This window comes from Tachyglossus aculeatus, chromosome 10 (assembly GCF_015852505.1).
Source record: "Tachyglossus aculeatus isolate mTacAcu1 chromosome 10, mTacAcu1.pri, whole genome shotgun sequence".
NCBI classification, from domain to species: Eukaryota; Metazoa; Chordata; class Mammalia; order Monotremata; family Tachyglossidae; genus Tachyglossus; species Tachyglossus aculeatus.
In genome coordinates, this window is record NC_052075.1 from 46,631,014 (window position 1) to 46,651,075 (window position 20,062).

The window sequence follows — 20,062 nt, forward strand, 5'->3', positions numbered from 1 at the left end:
TAGAAAGGATAAAATGAGTTAAGAATAAACTTAATTTTCAGGATGGGCAAATACTTTAAGCTCTCTGAAAGGTTTATATAGAAATGTCGAGAGGGGGAAAAAAAAAGATTTCCCAATATCTAAGCCAAGAGGTTTTATGTATCCCAGCTTTTGCTGAAGTACCGTAAACCAGGAGAGAATAAATCTAAGAGTCAGTGCTGGAACGGTTACCCTGCAAAGAGGGGCCAGATCAAAGAATAAACGAGTCTCACCCAATGCCAGGATGGACATCTCAGTTCAAAAGAGCACTGAATGTATAGATCATATTCCAGACACTGCTACTGAAAAGTGCAATTGAAAAGAGGAATATTTCTTTCCTTGCTGCAGCAGCAAAAGATCATAAGACAAAGTTATCTAGAGCCTATTTTGGGGAGTTGATAGGAACTGGTTTTCTCAAGTAACAGACTAGTTGACTGAAGAAAGCCTTTTTTTGTTTGTCTTTCAGACCATCTGACAGATAAACTAGGGGTTCACTAATCCCAGGTTTTTTTCCTCATCTAATACATACCATGGTTAGGAAAAAACTCTGTCTTGAGAATTTCCACTTGAGAAAATGCTAAAAATTATAGACCCAATTTCCCTTTATTTTAAGTAACAGTACTAACCTAATAACCACCATGCAAATGCTTGGAACCCATCAGCTTCACTCAAACTGGACTCGGAAGCCTAAGAGGTAATAGAAAAGAGAAAAAAAATGAAAAAAATGAATTATTCACAAGACGACTGCTGACAGAAATAGAACACTTGGAAACCATTCATCAGTTTACCCTCACACTTTTCTCTACCACACCACAACCAAATTTATCCTCCCTTCATACCAGTTCATCTTTTTTCTTCTATGTCTTAAGGGTGTTAAAAGATTCAAAGTTAACTTTCAACTTCATAAAATTCCAAGAGCAAGTTGGGGAAAAGGCTTTCTAAAACAGTCCGGCTAACTTTGAACTGTGTGTGTGTGTGTTTGTGTGTGTGTGAGAGAGAGACACACATACACACACAGACACAGAAAGAAATCCTGGATGATTTAGTTATTCAAATACTTAGGGGCAGGAAGCTACACCAGGTGAGATGCCAGGGTCCCTTTGAGCTACACTGTACTGTGATAGTATAATATATACTTTATACTGGATATATACTATATACTGTTGTCAGTATTAACCCAGTCAACTCTAGCCCTTTTTGGAGTTCATTATCCGTTTGGTAGGTTCTCTACATTTTTTTAAGTCTCTCAGTTCTCCTATTCCACCTGTTAGCTGGCTCCTTCTTCGATATTTCACATTTTCTCACATTCAAAGAGAGTAGGTGGGGAATAATCTGACACTGCAATCGGTTAGCTTTGCTATGAAATGGTAACTGCTTAAAGAGGGTTTGGTGGGGGAGGTGGTTAAAATTACCATCTAAAATGAAATCAATCAATCAATCAATCGTATTTATTGAGTGCTTACTGTATGCAGAGCACTGTACTAAGCGCTTGGGAAGTACAAGTTGGCAACATATAGAGACAGTCCCTACCCAAGAGAGGGCTCACAGTCTAGAAGGGGGAGACAGAGAACAAAACCAAACATATTAACAAAATAAAATAAATAGAATAGATATGTACAAGTAAAATAAACAGAGTAATAAATATGTACAAACATATATACATATATACAGGTGCTGTGGGGAAGGGAAGGAGGTAAGACGGGGGATGGAGAGGGGGACGACGGGGAGAGGAAGGAAGGGGCTCAGTCTGGGAAGGCCTCCTGGAGGAGGTGAGCTCTCTCAGTAGGGCCTTGAAGGGAGGAAGAGAGCTAGCTTGGTGGATCTGGGGAGGGAGGGCATTCCAGGCCAGGGGGATGACGTGGGCCGGGGGTCGACGGCGGGACAGGCGAGAACGAGGCACGGTGAGGAGATTAGTGGCAGAGGAGCAGAGGGTGCGGGTTGGGCTGTAGAAGGAGAGAAGGGAGGTGAGGTAGGAGGGGGAGAGGTGATGGAGAGCCTTGAAGCCGAGGGTGAGGAGTTTCTGCCTGATTCGTAGGCTGATTGGTAGCCACTGGAGATTTTTGAGGAGGGGAGTAACATGCCCAGAGCGTTTCTGGACAAAGACAATCCGGGCAGTGACGTGAAGTATGGATTGAAGTGGGGAGAGACACGAGGATGGGAGATCAGAGAGGATGCTGATGCAGTAGTCCAGACGGGATAGGATGAGAGCTTGAATGAGCAGGGTAGTGGTTTGGATGGAGAGGAAAGGGTGGATCTTGGCAATGTTGCGGAGCTGAGACCGGCAGGTTTTGGTAACGGCTTGGATGTGAGGGGTGAATGAGAAAGCAGAGTCGAGGATGACACCAAGGTTGCGGGCTTGTGAGACGGCAAGGATGGTAGTGCCGTCAACAGTGATGGGAAAGTCAGGGAGAGGGCAGGGTTTGGGAGGGAAGACAAGGAGTTCAGTCTTGGACATACTGAGTTTTAGGTGGTGGGCAGACATCCAGATGGAGATATCCTGAAGGCAGGAGAAGGCATGAAACTACACTTACCACCTGTTTTGCAGACATTAGAGTGCAGATAAAAATTCCCACCGACACCAGAGCAATGGAGGTGTATTTGGATACGCTGTACCTACACAATAAGAATGACAGCACTTCAGGGTTCCAAAGATACAAATCTACTTATAACCTGGAATTTTTAGCCTGAAATTGCCGAAGTTTCAACACCAGTAACAGTCCCAAAAGTTTAATGTATTTAACACTCTGCAGTGAAGGCATTTCTGAAGAAACAAAGTTGTTTGAAGTATATGTACATCTTTCCTATGGTATTTAAGCACTTACTATGAGCCAGGAACTGTACTAAACACTGGGGTAGATAAAAATTAATCTGGTTGGACACAGTCCGTGTCCCACAGTGGGCTCAGTCTTAATCCCCATTTTACTGGAGAGAAAACTGAAGCACAGAGAAGTGAAATACTTGCCCAGAGTCATGTAACACACAATTTAAAGAGTCAGGATTAGAATTCAGTTCCTCTGAGTCCCAGGACTATGCTTTATCCAATAGGCCATGCTATTTCTCCCATATATTAAATGTTTATTTGTATGTCTGAATCAGTGTGGCTCTGCATATAACATAAGCTCCTGGGGTGGGAAAGGAAAAGTATTGACAGAGTATTTTTAGTTTATTTTGTTTAGTACTCAGCATACTTATAATTGGGAGCCCAATATCAATGATTTATTAAATTGTGTTTAAGAGATTCAGTTGAGACAAGGGGAAGGTGAGAATGAGAAGCAGTGTGGCCTAATGGAAAGAGCATGGGTTTGGGAGTCAGCGGTCATGGGTTCTAATCCCAGCTCCGCCACTTGTTAGCTGTGTGACTTTGGGCAAGTCACTTAAATTATCTGTGCCTCAGTTACCTCATCTGTAAAATGGGGATGAAGACTGTGAGCCCCACGTGGGGCAACCTGATTACCTTGTATGTACCTCAGCGCTTAGAACGGTGCTTGGCACATAGTAAGCGCTTAACAAATACCATCATTATTTTTATTATTACTACAGCCTGACTGATATTATACCTACCATATTTACTTGTGTAATTGTTCTGCTTTTTCCATAATTTGTGTGACTCTTTATTAACTTTGTAAAACACTTGGCTGTATGACCTTGGGAAAATCACTTAACTTCACCGTGCCTCAGTTATCTCATGTGAGCCTCATGTGGGATATGGACTCTGTCCAATCAGATTAGTTTGTACTACCCTAGCAACTTAGTACAGGGCCTGGCACATGAAAAGCACTTAACAGATTCCATTTAAAAAAAAGTGTGGGGGGGGGGAGGGCCATTATGTGAATTAAGCAATAAAGGGAGGAAGAAGAAAAAAGGGAATAATGAGGAGAAAAGGAGGGAGAAGGCAGAAAGCAAGAGAGAACTTGAAACTGTGTCTTCTACTGCACTCTCCCAACTGTTGCATACAACATGTGCCCTCAATGAATTAACACCCCCACCTGCTTGGTTATGTATTTTATGTATTCTCAACCTTTTATTCCTCCTCCCCATTAGTCTTAATTAAAACTCCTCCAAACACGCCGCCCCACATCAAGCGGCCAGCATTGGTTACAACTCTGTAATACCAAAAAAATCAGCTTTTTATTTCCTTAAATCCCAGGCTGGGACAATTATGTGGTGCTGGCATTTTTATGAGCAAATGCGGTATCTTTATTGTGCCATTTTATATGTGCCTTCTGTTCCAAAAGCAAGTCACTGAGTTACCTCCTGAATGTTTCATCCCTCTCCCCAAATCCAGATATCAAAGCTCCCAGGAGACCCTATTTATCCCCACATGCTGTTTATCCCAATAGCTGCCTCCACGTTCATGTATTTGCTTATTTATTCGTATCTATTCTCTCACTCCTAAATATTGTATACTCATCAATTTATATGCACGGACTCCCCCATTAGAGGGAGGCTCCTTTTTTATGGAATTTGTTAAGCGCTCACTCTGTGTCAAGACTGTTAAGTGCTCGGGGAGATACAAGCTAATCAGGTTGGACGTAGCCGCTGTCCCACGTGGGGCTCCCAGGTTTAATCCCCATTTTACAGATGAGGCAACTGGGGCACTGAGAAGTTAAGTGACTTGCCCAGTGTCACACAGCAGACAAGTGATGGAGGCAGGATTAGAACCCAGGTCCTCTTACTTCCAGGCCTGGCTCTTTCCACTACACCACTCTGTTTTTCACGATCCTTGAAGGCAGGGCTGTCTCTTTTATGTCTTTTTAGGTTCTTGTTCATTCATTCATTCAATCATATTTATTGAGCGCTTACTGTGTGCACAGCACTGTACTAAGCACTTGGGAAGTACAAATCGGCAATATAGAGATGGTCCCTACCCAAAAACGGGGCTGTTCCCAGGAGTGCTCTGTGTACCATAAGAGCTCAATTAATTCTACTGCAGACTATTGCTATCATTAAAGTATTGGATTGATAGACACCTGAGGTAGGAATGTCTGTTTTACTAGATTAACAAAACTACAGCAAAACCAAACAGGTAAACATGGCACACTGCTTTTTTAAAGACTATCACTAAGACAAGGCCGAATTATCGAGGGAAAGGCAAAGAAACTGTCCTTTCAAGGCTCATGGCACAAACTCTATCACCACAGCACAAGATTTCCACAATCTGAATTCACAAGTTAAATTGCTGGCTAATGAGGGAAGAAATTCCATATACTGTAGACACTGGCATATATTTTTAAAATTAACTTCATCTTGAAAGTTCTCATCACATCCCTTTTGAGGAATCGTACTGAGACAAAAAGCTCTGCAGATATGCTTTTCAATTACATCGCCTCCAAGCAATTAACTGACCTCACCCTAAGAACCCGAAATACCATGTCTTTTAGTAAGAATTTCCTTTTTTTATTTGTGCAACTTCCCTGCCATCCTACCTAGTCCATTCTGTGTCTGGGACAGTCTCAGAGCTGTTAGCACAAAACAAGGTAGTAAATAAAAATTGCATTTGTGTTCAATTATTTACCTCTTTTTCAAAATGATGATGCCTAGAATCATGTTGGCAATTAGAGAACCCTGCAAAGAGAAAGAATAGCAACAAAAGATCAGTGCAGTAGGGAAAAATCAGCACAATCATCCTCAATGGTATTTATCGAGTGCTTGCTGTGTGCAGAGCACTGTACTAAGTGCTTGGGAGAGTACAACAGAGTTGGTAGATATGTTTCTCTGCCAACAAATGAGCTTACAGTCTAACACAACTCTGAACTCAAGGGAGGAAAGAGAAGTCAGAGGAAAAAGGATTGAAATGAGTAGCCAGTGATAAACTGAACTTCACCTCAATCCCTGAAAACGGATTGATGGAATTACCATCAACCTTCATAACGAACCCCTAGGGCTCCTCAAAGAAAATCCATTTTTTAATTTTGAAAAGGAAAGGAGGCTCAAATAATCCAGAAGGTGAGACAGGGGAAATAGCCAGCTTGGTCGATTGCTTGCACCTGTAGGCATAGGACTTGGAATTTCCTTCAGTCTGGAGATCTTGGCAGCAGGTATGAAGGGAGGCTCTGGGAATCCCAGTGCTAGGGAGCTCTTGGACATATGGGGAGAAGTCAGTGAGGAGTTAAAGCTCCTTAATGGATGGCAAATGGGGTCCACTGTAGACTTCTAGGTAGGGGAGAGAGCTGATTTAACTAGAATTTTAAAAAGATTATTTGAACCATTGGGTGTCACCACTTATATCTTTGTCTTTCCCATCACAAGTTCGTGGGAGCAGCAATAAGAAGAGAAGACTATCAACCCACCATCGTCCATGTCTTCGATCAGCCTTAGAAAGAAAAAGGCCCTGAGCTCAAAGTACACATGCGATAAATTAAACATGGCGTATTGGCTGGATATCACTGCTCTAGGATGACCAACTAGGACAAACCGATAACAGCGTGCTAATTCCGGAATTAAGCACACTAAATGCATTTGGGATTGTGGCTGTGGACACCTGCTTTCTCACCTCTACATCAACCAGATCCACTTCAACATTTCAAGTATCAACAGTGCCAAGGTAGGAATGTTAAGGCTACTATGGGAGACAAAACTGGGTCAGGGGGTCTGAAGGGTAAGTAGGAAACATATCCTCTTAGTACCCACTGCCTGAGCGCTACATTTCCAGATTGCTCTGGGAATATGACCCAATTAACAAGTGAAGAAGAGCCTCAGGCCTTCTTCTTGACTATTAAACCACCTAGGACGGTCACACTGCCAAGTGGAGATCTGTGCTCAGGCCCCTGAAAGCTGATATCTAATTTTCAATATCTACATTAGTTGACTTGTCAGCTTTGAGGAGTTGTGTTTCTTAAGCTATTTCGTCAGTGAAATGAAAGCATCGAATATGGTTTAGCTTTCCTCTTACCCTACGTATTGCACTAGGAGTCACGGTATTTATTGAGTGCCAAGGGTCACACACTGTAGTATGCATTTGGAAAAGAACAGCCACAGAAAAGCATTCATTCCCTGACCAAAGGTAGCTTAAAATTGAATGGACGCTTAAATGAACTCCTTTGTTTGAGCTTTGCTTGTTTTAAAATGTCTGGAAATACGTGGATTTTCTAGATTTTCTTTCTAGTTCCTCCTGCTAGGTCAGCTTTCACTGTATCCCACATGGCTAGAAACTGCACTCTTGTGGTTTGGAAACTTGTTCCAACATATTTTAGAGAATTTTACTTGAGGTTTAATTATTTAACAAGTCCAAGATTCGTCCAACAAAGTGCAGGTGCCTTCTTTTCCCCATACCAGTAATATTTTACACCCTATTTTGGGGAGGGGCAGAGAAAGACAAGTAGCATACTTACCGATCTAAATATCATATGCAGTGGCATGGCAATGTTGAGGTTCAGGGCATAATTATTCACCACACTGACAGTGAAGAACATGGTCACCATGATGGCATAGTACCTGAAATGTAAATAGAAGAGCAGGTTATAGAGTCGGTCCATTTGAGAACACTCACCAAAGACAATATTTCTCACAAAAAAAGGGTGTTTGCCTTTCACATATGCCAACACCCTTTCTATAGGCCACAAACACTATCATTAACAACTAACAGTATAAATGGCAGGTCTCGTCTTATGCTATCAAGTCGTCTCCGACCCAAAACGACACCATGGATACGTCTCTCTCAGAATGCTGCACCTCCATCTGCAATTGTTCTGGTAATGTATCCATAGAGTTTTCTCGATAAAAATGTGGAAGTGGTTTACCATTGCCTCCTTCAGCGCAGGAGGCAATGTTTTTTTGTTGTCCTGTGCCAGCCCTGACTTTTTGGGGAAAAGACTGTCGATAACTGTGGTGAGGTATTTGTTAAGTGCTTACTATTTGCGGTGACGTATTTGTTAAGTACTTCCTATGTGCCGAGCAGTGCACTGAGCACTGGGATTAATACAAAATAATCTCGTCAGACACATTCCCTGTCCCACATGGGGGCCACAGTCTAATGGGGAGTGGGAATATTTATGAACTTCCACTAGAATCCTCCGGACAGTGTTTGAAAAGATCAATTACTTACGGACTGACGAATTGGGTCAATATCTGTGCTATCCACGGACCAATCATATCATTAAATTGCAGTCATTTTTAGAATATGAATGACTCTCTCAAAAGCAAGAAGTGAAAGTTTCTGGAAGAGAAATCTAATGAAAAATGAGAAGGAGTTGGTTTATTTGAAACCATAGGGAAATATGTGAAATTAGTAGAACACACCAAAATCCCATCTTAAAATCTGAAGCTTGTCTTCACTACTTGTAAACATTAATAATATAAGAATCATGTTGTTCCTGAAGGGAACTGGACGCAGTTTTCAAACAAGGGCTCAGAGTGAATAACAAGATCAAAACGGTACTTTGATTGTCAGCAAGCTCTCAAAGACTGTTCTGGAATTAATCAAGTTTCATCTTAGCTTGGTTTCCCTTCTCTCCTCCAAGATATAAGATGATGTCTGGCTTTACAAATACTAAAGATTGACATCACCCTGCTACAAAATATAATGTTGTTGACTGTCACTGTAAGTTATTCAGGCAGTACTGAGGTACAAGGCCTCCCATGGAATCTTGTGTCACGGGAAAATCTTATTAACCACTGAGGTTTGAAGATATGAAGGGGACTGACATTTTTCAACACAAATTCCGATATTATTGTTATGATCATCACTACTGGAACACTCCATACCTTGCCACACATTGTGATTTTACTGTAAGCATAACATCATCAGAGCTTGGGGGAAACAACATGCATATGCACAACAAAGCAGGGAATGTGTCTGTTTATTGTTATATTGTTCCCTTCCAAACGCTCCGCATAAGGTAAGCACTCAATAAGTACAACTGAATGAATGAATAAATGAAAGTCCTGACTACGTCCCCAAGTATTGAACTGGACAACAATTTCTTCTCCCCTTTAAACATACGCTCTTTGTGGGCAGGGAATGTGTCTATATTGTGCTCTCCCAAGTGCTTAGTACAGTGCTCCTAGTACAGTGCAAGCGCTTAGCACAGTGCTCAATAAATGATTGAATGAATGAATGAACGCTCTGCACATAGTAAGTGCTCAAGATACAACTGATAGATTGATTTCTATCACCAACAAATTTGTGGGTTGTGTTGTAACCAAAACAGATCTGTTTTGTGGGAAAGAACATTTCCGCTGTGTTATACCCAAATCGTGGAATAAAAATAAGTGTTAGAGTGGAATCTGGCTCCAATCTGCTGCAAAATGGACCCAAAATCTTGTCCAATCGGGCCAGGAAAATGCTGTGCCATCAATATATTTGCCATAAATGTTCAGAATTAAGACCTCAGTTACCCATAAATGTAAGGGCTCCCTTGGCCCTTTAACAAAAGAAATACAGACGCCAAAGAAAGGCATGGAAACCAGGAGATCTGAGTTCAAATCTCAATTCTATCACTGGGCTGCTGGCTGACCTTAGGTAAGTCATTCAATCTCTCCGGACCTCCATTTTCTCATATGTAAAATGGGGATAAAAGATCCGTCTCCCTATCTCTGAGATGGTGGGCATGTGTCCCTTTCTGATCTGGGGATCAGGGGATGTATTCTAAATTCTAGTCCCAATTCTGCCTGGAGCAGACTGATGGGGGTGAAGGCAGCACCTGGGCCTCAAAATGGGCTGCCTTGCTGCCTTGTCTAGTTACTTGTTCTACTGAGAAGCAGCGTGGCTCAGTGGAAAGAGCACAGGCTTTGGAGTCAGAGGTTGTGGGTTCAAATCCCGGCTCCGCCACTTGTCAGCTGTGTGACTTTGGACAAGTCACTTAACTTCTCTGGACCTCGGTTACCTCATCTGTAAAATGGGGATGAAGACTGTGAGCCCCCCGTGGGACAACCTGATCACCTTGTAATCTCCCCGGTGCTTTGAACAGTGCTTTGCACATAGTAAGCACTTACTATTATTATTATTATTATTCCCTGTGCTTCAGTTCCCTCATCTGTAAAATGGGAATTGAGACTGTGAGCCCCACATTGGACAGAGATTGTGTCCAACTTGATTTGCTTGTATCCACCCCAGCGCTTAGTATGGTGCCTGGCACACAGTAAGCGCTTAATACCAAGATTATTATTATTCTGTGGCCCATCGAGCGAGTGCAAACGATGCTGTGCAGATCATTAACAATCAATCAATGGTATCTATTGAGCACTTACTCTGTGCAGAGCACTGTACTAAGCGCTTGGGAGAGTACGATACAAGGGAGTAGGCAGAGGCATTCCATGCCCCCAACTACGATCAAATACTCTGTGCAGAGTCCCTGTCCTGAAGTCTCAGAATTAGGGTTCACCCCCCCTTCCTGAAAAGGACTCCATCAGACTGTAGCCCTCCGTATGGGACAGAGACTCTGTCTGTATTTATTATCACCTAGTGAGTGCTTAATGAATACCTTAATGAAAATAAAATACAAGGAAGAGAACTTCTATCTGCTGTACCTTATTGGAATGGCTGGCGGCTTCCTTCCCAGGTCAGCTTCGAAGATAAAACCTTCCACCGCTATAAATAAAAACTGTGCAAACGTCACGATGTTCCCACATCCTGGAAACCTCCTGAATCGAGGACACGGGAGATGAAAGAGAAAGGAAATTATTTAAGCAGGAGCAACACTTCGATTCAGGGCTCTAATGAGATCTGAATGAATTGGGAATAAGGAGAGTAAATTTCCAGGTTACGTGAGCAAGACGCATTACCTTCTTCATCTGGGCTTTCTTGGCCCAGGAGCGTTATGGAGCTCTGTGCTTGCAAAGAACCACCTTAATATTGGAGGTGTTACCCAAGCTGGTGTCTTAGAACCCCAGCTGGGAAAGACTCAGAAAACTGACAACTGGTCCTCATTAGGGACCCTGGGTGGAGGTCAACTTTGGCCAAGAGATTTTCACTAACCTCACGCCCTGATCAAGAATCTCTAGCGCTGCTGCCATTTACAGAAATCGCCAAAAAGTGCTTTAAGGGAGGGGTATTAACGCACAAAATTCCCGGGATGGCCTGGGTGGGAGTGTGTCTAATCCTCCATCAGTGCACCTGGACCCCAGGAATTCCCAAAGATAAGAAGGAGCCAGCTGTCGGTCACCTTTCTAAAATGCAGAAGTAGTCCTCAACCCTTTCTTTGCCTGCTTCCTGGACCTCACTGTATTACAGGTCTATGAACAGCTGTTGAATAACAGGAACCCGGAGTGCGCTACTTTGGAATGTCGCTGCATAGAGTAGCTCTATCAGGAAATTGGATACGCTAACCTCATACATCCGTGGTTTCGCTATGAATAGCAGAATTGTCCGGACATCATTCAGGGGCTAGCCACACTGCTGCCAAATAGCTGGGCAAAACCAGTTTCTACAGAATCCCACCTTTATCAAGGACATTTGCCTGGGAATTGGCATTTGATAAGAATCTTAGGCCCCCAGAGCAAAAAAGACCAAGAGGACATATCTGATCCAGTTCCTTGCCTCCAGGCAAAGGAATGCTTGGCCCTCCAGGGATAGATTTTCCGGCATCCCTTGGTAGCTTGTTTCAATATTTAACCATTCTGAACCAAGATGTGCTCACCTACCTAGTCAAACTTTATCTTGCTACTATTTGAGCCCTTTTTCAGAGAAGCAGCATGGCTCAGTGGAAAGAGCACGGGCTTTGGCGTCAGAGGTCATGGGTTCGCATCCCGGCTCCGTCACGTGTCTGCTGTGTGACCTTGGGCAAGTCACTTAACTTCTCTGAGCCTCAGTTCCCTCATCTGTAAAACGGGGATTAAGACTGTGAGCCCCACATGGGACAACCTGATCACCCTGTACCCTCCCCAGTGCTTAGAACAGTGTTTTGCACATAGTAAGCGCTTAACAAATGCTATTATTATTATTATTATTTTTTTTTTCTCCTCTTCAGCCTTCTGTGGACATAGAGAAGCATGGAAAGAGCACAGGCATGGGAGTCAGAGGAGGATCTGGGTTCTTAACCCAGCTCTGCCACTTGTCTGCTGTGTGACCTTGGGTGAGTCACTTAACTTCTCTGGGCCTCAATTACTTCATCTGTCAAATGGGGATTAAGGTTGTACGCCTCACTTGGGACACGGACTGTGTGCAACCGGATTAGTTGATATCTACTCCAATGCTTGGTAGAGTGACTGGCACATAGTTAGCGTTCAACAAATACCTCTAAAAAGAAAAGACGGAGGACTGAGCTCCATGTGGGACACTGACTGTGCCCAACCTGATTATTTGCATCCACTGCAGGGCTTACAACAGTGTCTGGCACCTAGTAAGCACTTAAATACCATTAAAAAAAAATCTTTTTGAAGTCTTCCCTTCTCCAGGGCCACATCTATTACCAGAATTCTGCTTAGGAATCCAGGACTCCTTGGCGTACCACCCCACATTCATATTCATACACCAACTGTGTATGTGTCCCATCAGACTTGTGTGCCACCCCCTTTTCAGAAAGGGACAGGGCAAAGCCCAGGAGGACTAGCCACCCTGCAAGGCAGCCATCCAGAAATGAAACAACGTGAAAGTACAGGGAGGGCCAATATGAGGTCGGCCAGCCAGGGCAATGGTTAGAAAAGACTGTTATCCAAGGGGGAAACATTCCTCTCCCAGCAATTGCAGCCACATTCCCAGGGTCACTTCGGGCAACCACAGGACAGCCATGACTAACTGAAACTTGGCTGCCCCTGCTATCAATGAGATTTATTGAGCACTTTACTGTTTGCAGAGCCCTGCACTAAGCATTTGGAAAAGTATAATACAACATATTGATACACTGAGTTCAAGTCTTCCAATTATCCTCAAGTTATCCTACTACCTAGCAGTAGTAAACTAGAAATATTCTTTCATTAAAGACTAGTGGATTATAGCCTACGTAGTGTCCACATATTCCTAATTTGAAAGAAGCAGTGTGGCCTCGTGAGAAGAGCCCAGGGCTGGGACTCAAAGGATCTGGGTTCTAATCATAGCTCTGCCAACTGCTTGCTGTGTGACCTTGGGCAAGTCACCTAACTTCTCTGGGTCTCAGTTTCCTCATCTGTAAAATAGGGATCCAGTGCCTGTTCTCCCTCCCCCTTAGATGGTAAATCCCCTTAGACTGTAACCACTCAGATTATTGCTTGTGTACTAACCAAACATCATATATTTGACAATCAAATCCTCTTTCGAATGGGTGAGGCTTTGGCAAGAATCCAACTTCTAATATAAGAAAAGTTTTGAGAAGGCATAAACATAAATTTGGGAGGATTTCTTTTGTTCTTGTATCAACAGTTTAGACCACGTCCAACCTGATTAACTTGTATCTACCCCAGCGCTTAGAAACGTGTTTGACATATAGTAAGCGACTAACAAATACTAAATAAAATGGAAAGAGTTTATACTCCTCCGAAAGTCCCTAACTCATTATAGAGAAGCAATTTTAGGTCCAAACAGAATAATGCTCAAAGTATAGTTGCTGCCATTTTTCTAAATGACTTTTAGGGATTTTCTCTCCTTGGTTTCCACACACAAGGTTCCTATCAGATGGGGTCAGGGTGTTCCTTGATGTTCATTTCCCCAGGTGTGTGCATTTTAAAGAATCTAGCCTAGCAACAAAATGACTAGCACTGCAAAACACTGAAATAAAAGGGAGCACACCCATAGATGAAAATCAAAGGATCCAAAGGAACTATCCACTTTCAAAATTTGAGTAAAAACCCTTTGCCACCTTCTTTCTCTGACCAGTATCAGGTAATCTTTAACTGTGAATACCTTCTTAACAGATACCAGGATCATAATGGGTCATAAAGATAACCAAAGATTAGACTGTTAAGAAGATACCAAACAGACCGCTCAGACTAGAGTTTGTGGACTCTAACCAAACCGCATATGTTTGACAACCAAATCACCCTTTGAATGGGTGAGGCTTTGGCAAGAATCCAACTTCTAATATAAGAAAAGTTTTGGGGAGGCAGATAGATACATTTAGGAAGGTGTCCTGTTCTTGTATGGACAGTTTAGATTCAGAAACCTACTTTACTCAGAAGAGCAAAGTTAACTCCCACAAAACTCCATTCAGTTCTCATTTATTGTAATTGGGAGAGTACCGTATAAACGAGTTGGTAAGCACAATCCCTAACCACAAGGAGTTTACAGTCTAGAAAGGGAAACAGACATTAAAATGAAATACAGATAGGGGAATTGGGAGAGAATAAGGAGAGAAGAAAAAGTCATTCATTCATTCAATCGTATTTACGGAGCGCTTACTGTGTGCCGAGCACTGAACTAAAAAATGATCAGAAAACAGTCTTCAAACTCTTGGTTTCAATTCCACCAAATGCACTGCGACACCATTGAATCCTCAGATTTTTTCTTGAGAACGTTATGTCACATTTTATTTCACCCACTATTCTCTAAGCTCCAGAGGGTAAGGTTTATGTCAGCTGTCTCAATTCTACTCTCCCAAGCACCTAGTAAAGTATGCTGCACATAGTAAGCATTTGATAAATGCCATTGACTGACAGTTATTACACATCTAAAGTGCTCTATAGACTGTACGCTCATTGTGGGCAGGGAATGTGTCTACCAACTTTATTGTATTTCACTCTCCCACACAATTAGTACAGTGCACTGCATACAGTTGCTGCTCAATAAATACTCTTGATTGAGCGATTGATTCCATTCATTCATTCAATCGTATGTATTGAGCGCTTACTGTGTGCAGAGCACTGTACTAAGTGCTTGGGAAGTACAAGTTGGCAACACAGAGAGACGGTCCCTACCCAACAGTGGGCTCACAGCCCGTTGTTGGACTGTGAGGAGCAAATATAGAAGGCACAGTTCCTTCTCTGGGAAATTGTTTTCATAAATCATTTTACGATTTACAAGCGCTTAGTACGGTGCTCTGCACACAGTAAGCGCTCAATAAATACGATTGATTGATTTTAAGGCCCTATTGAGAGCTCACCTACTCCAGGAGGCCTTCCCAGACTGAGCCCCTTCCTTCCTCCCCGTCCCCCTCTCCATCCCCCCCATCTTACCTCCTTCCCTTCCCCACTGCACCTGTACATATGTATATATGTTTGTACATATTTGTTACTCTATTTATTTATTTATTTTACTTGTACATATCTATTCTATTTATTTTACTTTGTTAGTATGTTTGGTTTTGTTCTCTGTCTCCCCCTTTTAGACTGTGAGCCCACTGTCGGGTAGGGACTGTCTCTAGACGTTGCCAACTTGGACTTCCCAAGCGCTTAGTACGGTGCTCTGCACACAGTAAGCGCTCAATAAATACGATTGATGATGATGATGATGATTTTAACAAACTGAGTGACACATTACATCACTGAAGGTGAGGCGCGTTCAGAGATTCAGGGATGGACAAAATGCTGAAGTAAGTCAAATGCAGCTCTTTTGATTGATTGATTGATTGATTGACTGAAAAAGCAGTTCACAGGCACTCACTTTCCCGAGGCCGCTGCCTGGTGCCAGAAGACTTTTCCTTTTTGCTGCAAAGCACCATGATCCCCCACGAGCCCCCTTTAACCCACCAGCGACGTCCCCTTCCCCTCCATCCCCATGGCCAGCATGTGGAGAAGTCACCGTCATTACCACGGGCAGCCCTCCCATGCCCCCCGAATTTCTGAAGATAATCGGTAAGTTTGGCAAGAGCCAGGGCAGTAAATTTTACTGAATTCCAACTATCGTCAATCATCAATCGTATTTATAGAGCGCTTACTACGTGCTGAGCACTGTACTAAGCGCTTAGTGTGTACAACTAATTGTACACACGGTGCTGGCCCTCTACATTTCCTGCGACACTGGCCGTTTTCTGTTTCACACTTTCGGGTGCTTCAGAACAAAGCTTGTACCCCTCAACCCTTCACTGGCTCCGTGAAAATGAGGCAAATAAAAATCTGATTTCCCCAATCGTTTTCTCAGACACCGGCAGTAATTCACGGGCACAACTGGTGTACACGGCTACTTCAAATTCTTTCCTTGCCTGAGTCATCATCATCATCAATCGTATTTATTGAGTGCTTACTATGTGCAGAGCACTGTACTAAGCGCTTGGGAAGTACAAATTGGCAACGTATAGAGACAGTTTCTGGGGTGTTCTGGGTGAGAGTGAGGGTAGGGGGCAAATCAATCAATCAATCGTATTTATTGAGCGCTTACTGTGTGCAGAGCACTGTACTAAGCGCTTGGGAAGTACAAGTTGGCAACATAGAGAGACAGTCCCTACCCAACAGTGGGCAAATGGGGAAGGCTTGGTGAAAAGACCTTGGGCCTGGGGGCCGGAGAACCTGGGTTCTAATTCCGCTCCACCACATGCCTGCGATGTAACCTTGGACAGGTCATTTAACCAACCAATCAATGGTATTTATTGACTGATTTATTGATTGTGAGCCCACTTTTAGACTGTGAGCCCACTGTTGGGTAGGGACTGTCTCTATCTGTTGCCAACTTGAACTTCCCAAGCGCTCAGTAAGCACGCAGTAAGCGCTCAATAAATACGACTGATGATGATGATGATGATGATTGATTGATTTATTGAATGCTTACAGTAACTCCTCTGGGCCTGTTTCCTCATCTGTAAAATGTTTTTCTTCCTCCTCAGACCCTGCACCATGCGTGGGACATTGCGGAGTATATCTACACCAGCTCTAAGTACTGCGTTTGGTACATAGTAAGCACAGTAATCAATCAATCGTATTTATTGAGCGCTTACTGTGTGCAGAGCACTGTAAGTAGAAGCAGTGTGGCCCAGGAGTCAGAAGGACCTACTGAGAGCTCACCTCCTCCAGGAGGCCTTCCCAGACTGAGCCCCCTCCTTCCTCTCCCCCTCCCCACAGCACCTGTATATATGTTTGTTCGGATTTATTACTCTATTTTACTTGTACCTATTTACTATTCTATTTATTTTGTTAATATGTTTTGTTGTCCGTCTCCCCCTTCTAGTCTGTGAGCCCACTGTTGGGTAGGGGCTGTCTCTATATGTTGCCAACTTGTACTTCCCAAGCGCTAAGTACAGTGCTCTGCACACAGTAAGCGCCCAATAAATACGATTGAATACGAATGAATGAAGGTGGCGACTGTTATAAGACAAAATAAACACGATTGAATGAATGAATACGACTGAATGAATGAAGGCGGCGACTGTTATAAGACGAAGTAAATAAATACGATCGAATGAATGAATATGAATGAATGAATGAAGGCGGCGACTGTCATAAGACAAAATAAATAAACACGATTGAATGAATGAATGCGAATGAATGAATGAAGGCGGCGACTGTTATAAGACGAAGTAAATAAATACGATTGAATGAATGAATGAATACGAATGAAGGAATGAAGGCGGCGACTGTTATAAGACAAAATAAATAAATACGATTGAATGAATGAATACGACTGAATGAATGAAGGCGGCGACTGTTATAAGACGAAGTAAATAAATACGATTGAATGAATGAATGAATACGAATGAATGAATGAAGGCAGCGACTGTTATAAGACAAAATAAATAAACACGATTGAATGAATGAATACGACTGAATGAATGAAGGCGGCGACTGTTATGAAGTAAATAAATACGATTGAATGAATGAATGAATACAAATGAATGAATGAAGGCAGCGACTGTTATAAGACGAAATAAATACGATTGAATGAATGAATACGAATGAATGAAGGCGGCGACTGTTATAAGACAAAATAAATAAACACGATTGAATGAATGAATACGAATGAATGAATGAAGGCGGCAACTGTTAAGACGAAGTAAATACGATTGAATGAATGAATTAATACGAATGAATGAATGAAGGCGGCAACTGTTATAAGACAAAATAAATACGATTGAATGAATGAATACAAATGAATGAATGAAGGCGGCGACTGTTATAAGACGAAGTAAATAAATACGATTGAATGAATGAATGAATACGAATGAATGAATGAAGGTGGCAACTGTTATAAGACAAAATAAATAAACACGATTGAATGAATGAATACGAATGAATGAATGAAGGCAGTGACTGTTATAAGACGAAGTAAATACGATTGAATGAATGAATGAATACGAATGAATGAATGAAGGCGGCAACTGTTATAACACAAAATAAACACGATTGAATGAATGAATACAAATGAATGAATGAAGGCGGCGACTGTTATAAGATGAAGTAAATAAATACGATCGGATGAATGAATGAATACGAATGAATGAATGAAGGCGGCGACTGTTATAAGGCTAAATAAATAAATACGATTGAATGAATGAATATGAATGAATGAATGAAGGCGGCGACTGTTGTAAGACGAAGTAAATAAATAAGATTGAATGAATGAATACGAATGAATGAATGAAGGCTGCGACTGTTATAAGACGAAATAAATACGATTGAATGAATGAATACGAATGAATGAATGAAGGCGGCGACTTGTAAGACAAAGTAAATAAATACGGTTGAATGAATGAATGAATACGAATGAATGAATGAAAGCAGCGACTGTTATAAGACAAAATAAATACGATTGAATGAATGAATATGAATGAATGAAGGTGGCGACTGTTATAAGACAAAGTAAATAAATACGATTGAATGAATGGATACGAATGAATGAAGGCGGCGACTGTTGTAAGACAAAATAAATACGATTGAATGAATGGATACGAATGAATGAATGAAGGCGGCGACTGTTGTAAGACGAAGTAAATAAATACGATCGAATGAATGAATAAAGGCAGCGACTTAGGCGAAGTAAATAAGTACTAATGAATGAATGAATGAAGGCGGTGACAAGACGAAGTAAATAAATACGAATGAATGAATGAAGGCGGTGACTTATAAGACGAAGTAAATAAATACGATTGAATGAATGAATACGAATGAATGAATGAAGGCTGCGACTGTTATAAGACGAAATAAATACGATTGAATGAATGAATACGAATGAATGAATGAAGGCGGCGACTTGTAAGACAAAGTAAATAAATACGGTTGAATGAATGAATGAATACGAATGAATGAATGAAAGCAGCGACTGTTATAAGACAAAATAAATACGATTGAATGAATGAATATGAATGAATGAAGGTGGCGACTGTTATAAGACAAAATAAATAAATACGATTGAATGAATGGATACTAATGAATGAATGAAGGCAGCGACTGTTATAAGACAAAATAAATACGATTGAATGAATGGATACGAATGAATGAATGAAGGCGGCGACTGTTGTAAGACGAAGTAAATAAATACGATCGAATGAATGAATAAAGGCAGCGACTTAGGCGAAGTAAATAAATACGAATGAATGAATGAAGGCGGCGACTTATAAGACGAAGTAAATAAATACGAATGAATGAATGAAGGCGGTGACAAGACGAAGTAAATAAATACGATTGAATGAATACGAATGAATGAATGAATAAGGGCGGTGACTTATAAGACGAAGTAAATAAATACGATTGAATGAATGAATACGAATGAATGAATGAAGGCGGCGACGGTTAGAAGACGACGAACTACCGTAATGATTCTAAAGGCGAACTACCGTAATGATTCTAAAGGCGGCGCAGAGTGGGAGGGGGTGATGGGGAGGGCGCCCCCGTCGGGCGGGAGGAGGTACGGCGGGCGCGGGCGGTCCGTCACTCACCGGGCCAGGAGCTCCAGGAAGATGACGTTACTGCAGCAGCCGGCGAACACCAGGCCCACGGCGCAGGCCGCCCGCATGGCCGACGGGGGGCGGGGGGGCCCGGACACACCGCTGGCCGCCTCCTGAAACCGCTCGGCTCTGCCCCCTTCGAAGCGCGCCCCCCCGGCCCGGCCCGGCCCGGCCGCCCCCTTCCTTTTCCGCCGACGGGCTGTAGTTCGCCCTCCAACCCGGCTCCGTTCACTCCCCGGGGCGCCCCGGCGCCGGCCGGACTACAAGTCCCGGCGTGCACCGCGGCCGGGTGGGCACAACTCCCAGCGTGCACCGCGGTCGGGTGGGCGCCGGCCGGACTACAAGTCCCAGCGTGCACCGCGGCCGGGTGGGCACAACTCCCAGCG

The 20,062-nt window shown here is 42.7% G+C and overlaps 1 protein-coding gene across 2 annotated transcripts in view; it reads right to left on the minus strand.

Annotated features, from left to right (window-relative positions):
* The window catches only part of SLC35B4 (solute carrier family 35 member B4), a 30,886-nt gene extending 11,121 nt beyond the window's left edge, over positions 1 to 19,765 (minus strand). The window contains exons 1-6 of one of the 2 annotated variants that reach the window (XM_038753183.1): positions 19,668 to 19,765; positions 10,486 to 10,599; positions 7,350 to 7,452; positions 5,534 to 5,583; positions 2,550 to 2,631; positions 645 to 705 (exon numbers count right to left, since the gene is read on the minus strand). In XM_038753183.1, coding sequence (XP_038609111.1) covers positions 645 to 705; positions 2,550 to 2,631; positions 5,534 to 5,583; positions 7,350 to 7,452; positions 10,486 to 10,599; positions 19,668 to 19,744 — 487 coding nt within the window. In that variant the 5' untranslated portion in view covers positions 19,745 to 19,765. Of the gene's footprint in view, positions 1 to 644; positions 706 to 2,549; positions 2,632 to 5,533; positions 5,584 to 7,349; positions 7,453 to 8,062; positions 8,187 to 10,485; positions 10,600 to 19,667 lie in introns of those variants that run through there. The other variant, XM_038753182.1, reaches the window with a different exon arrangement.
* Between the last annotated feature and the right edge of the window lie 297 nt (positions 19,766 to 20,062).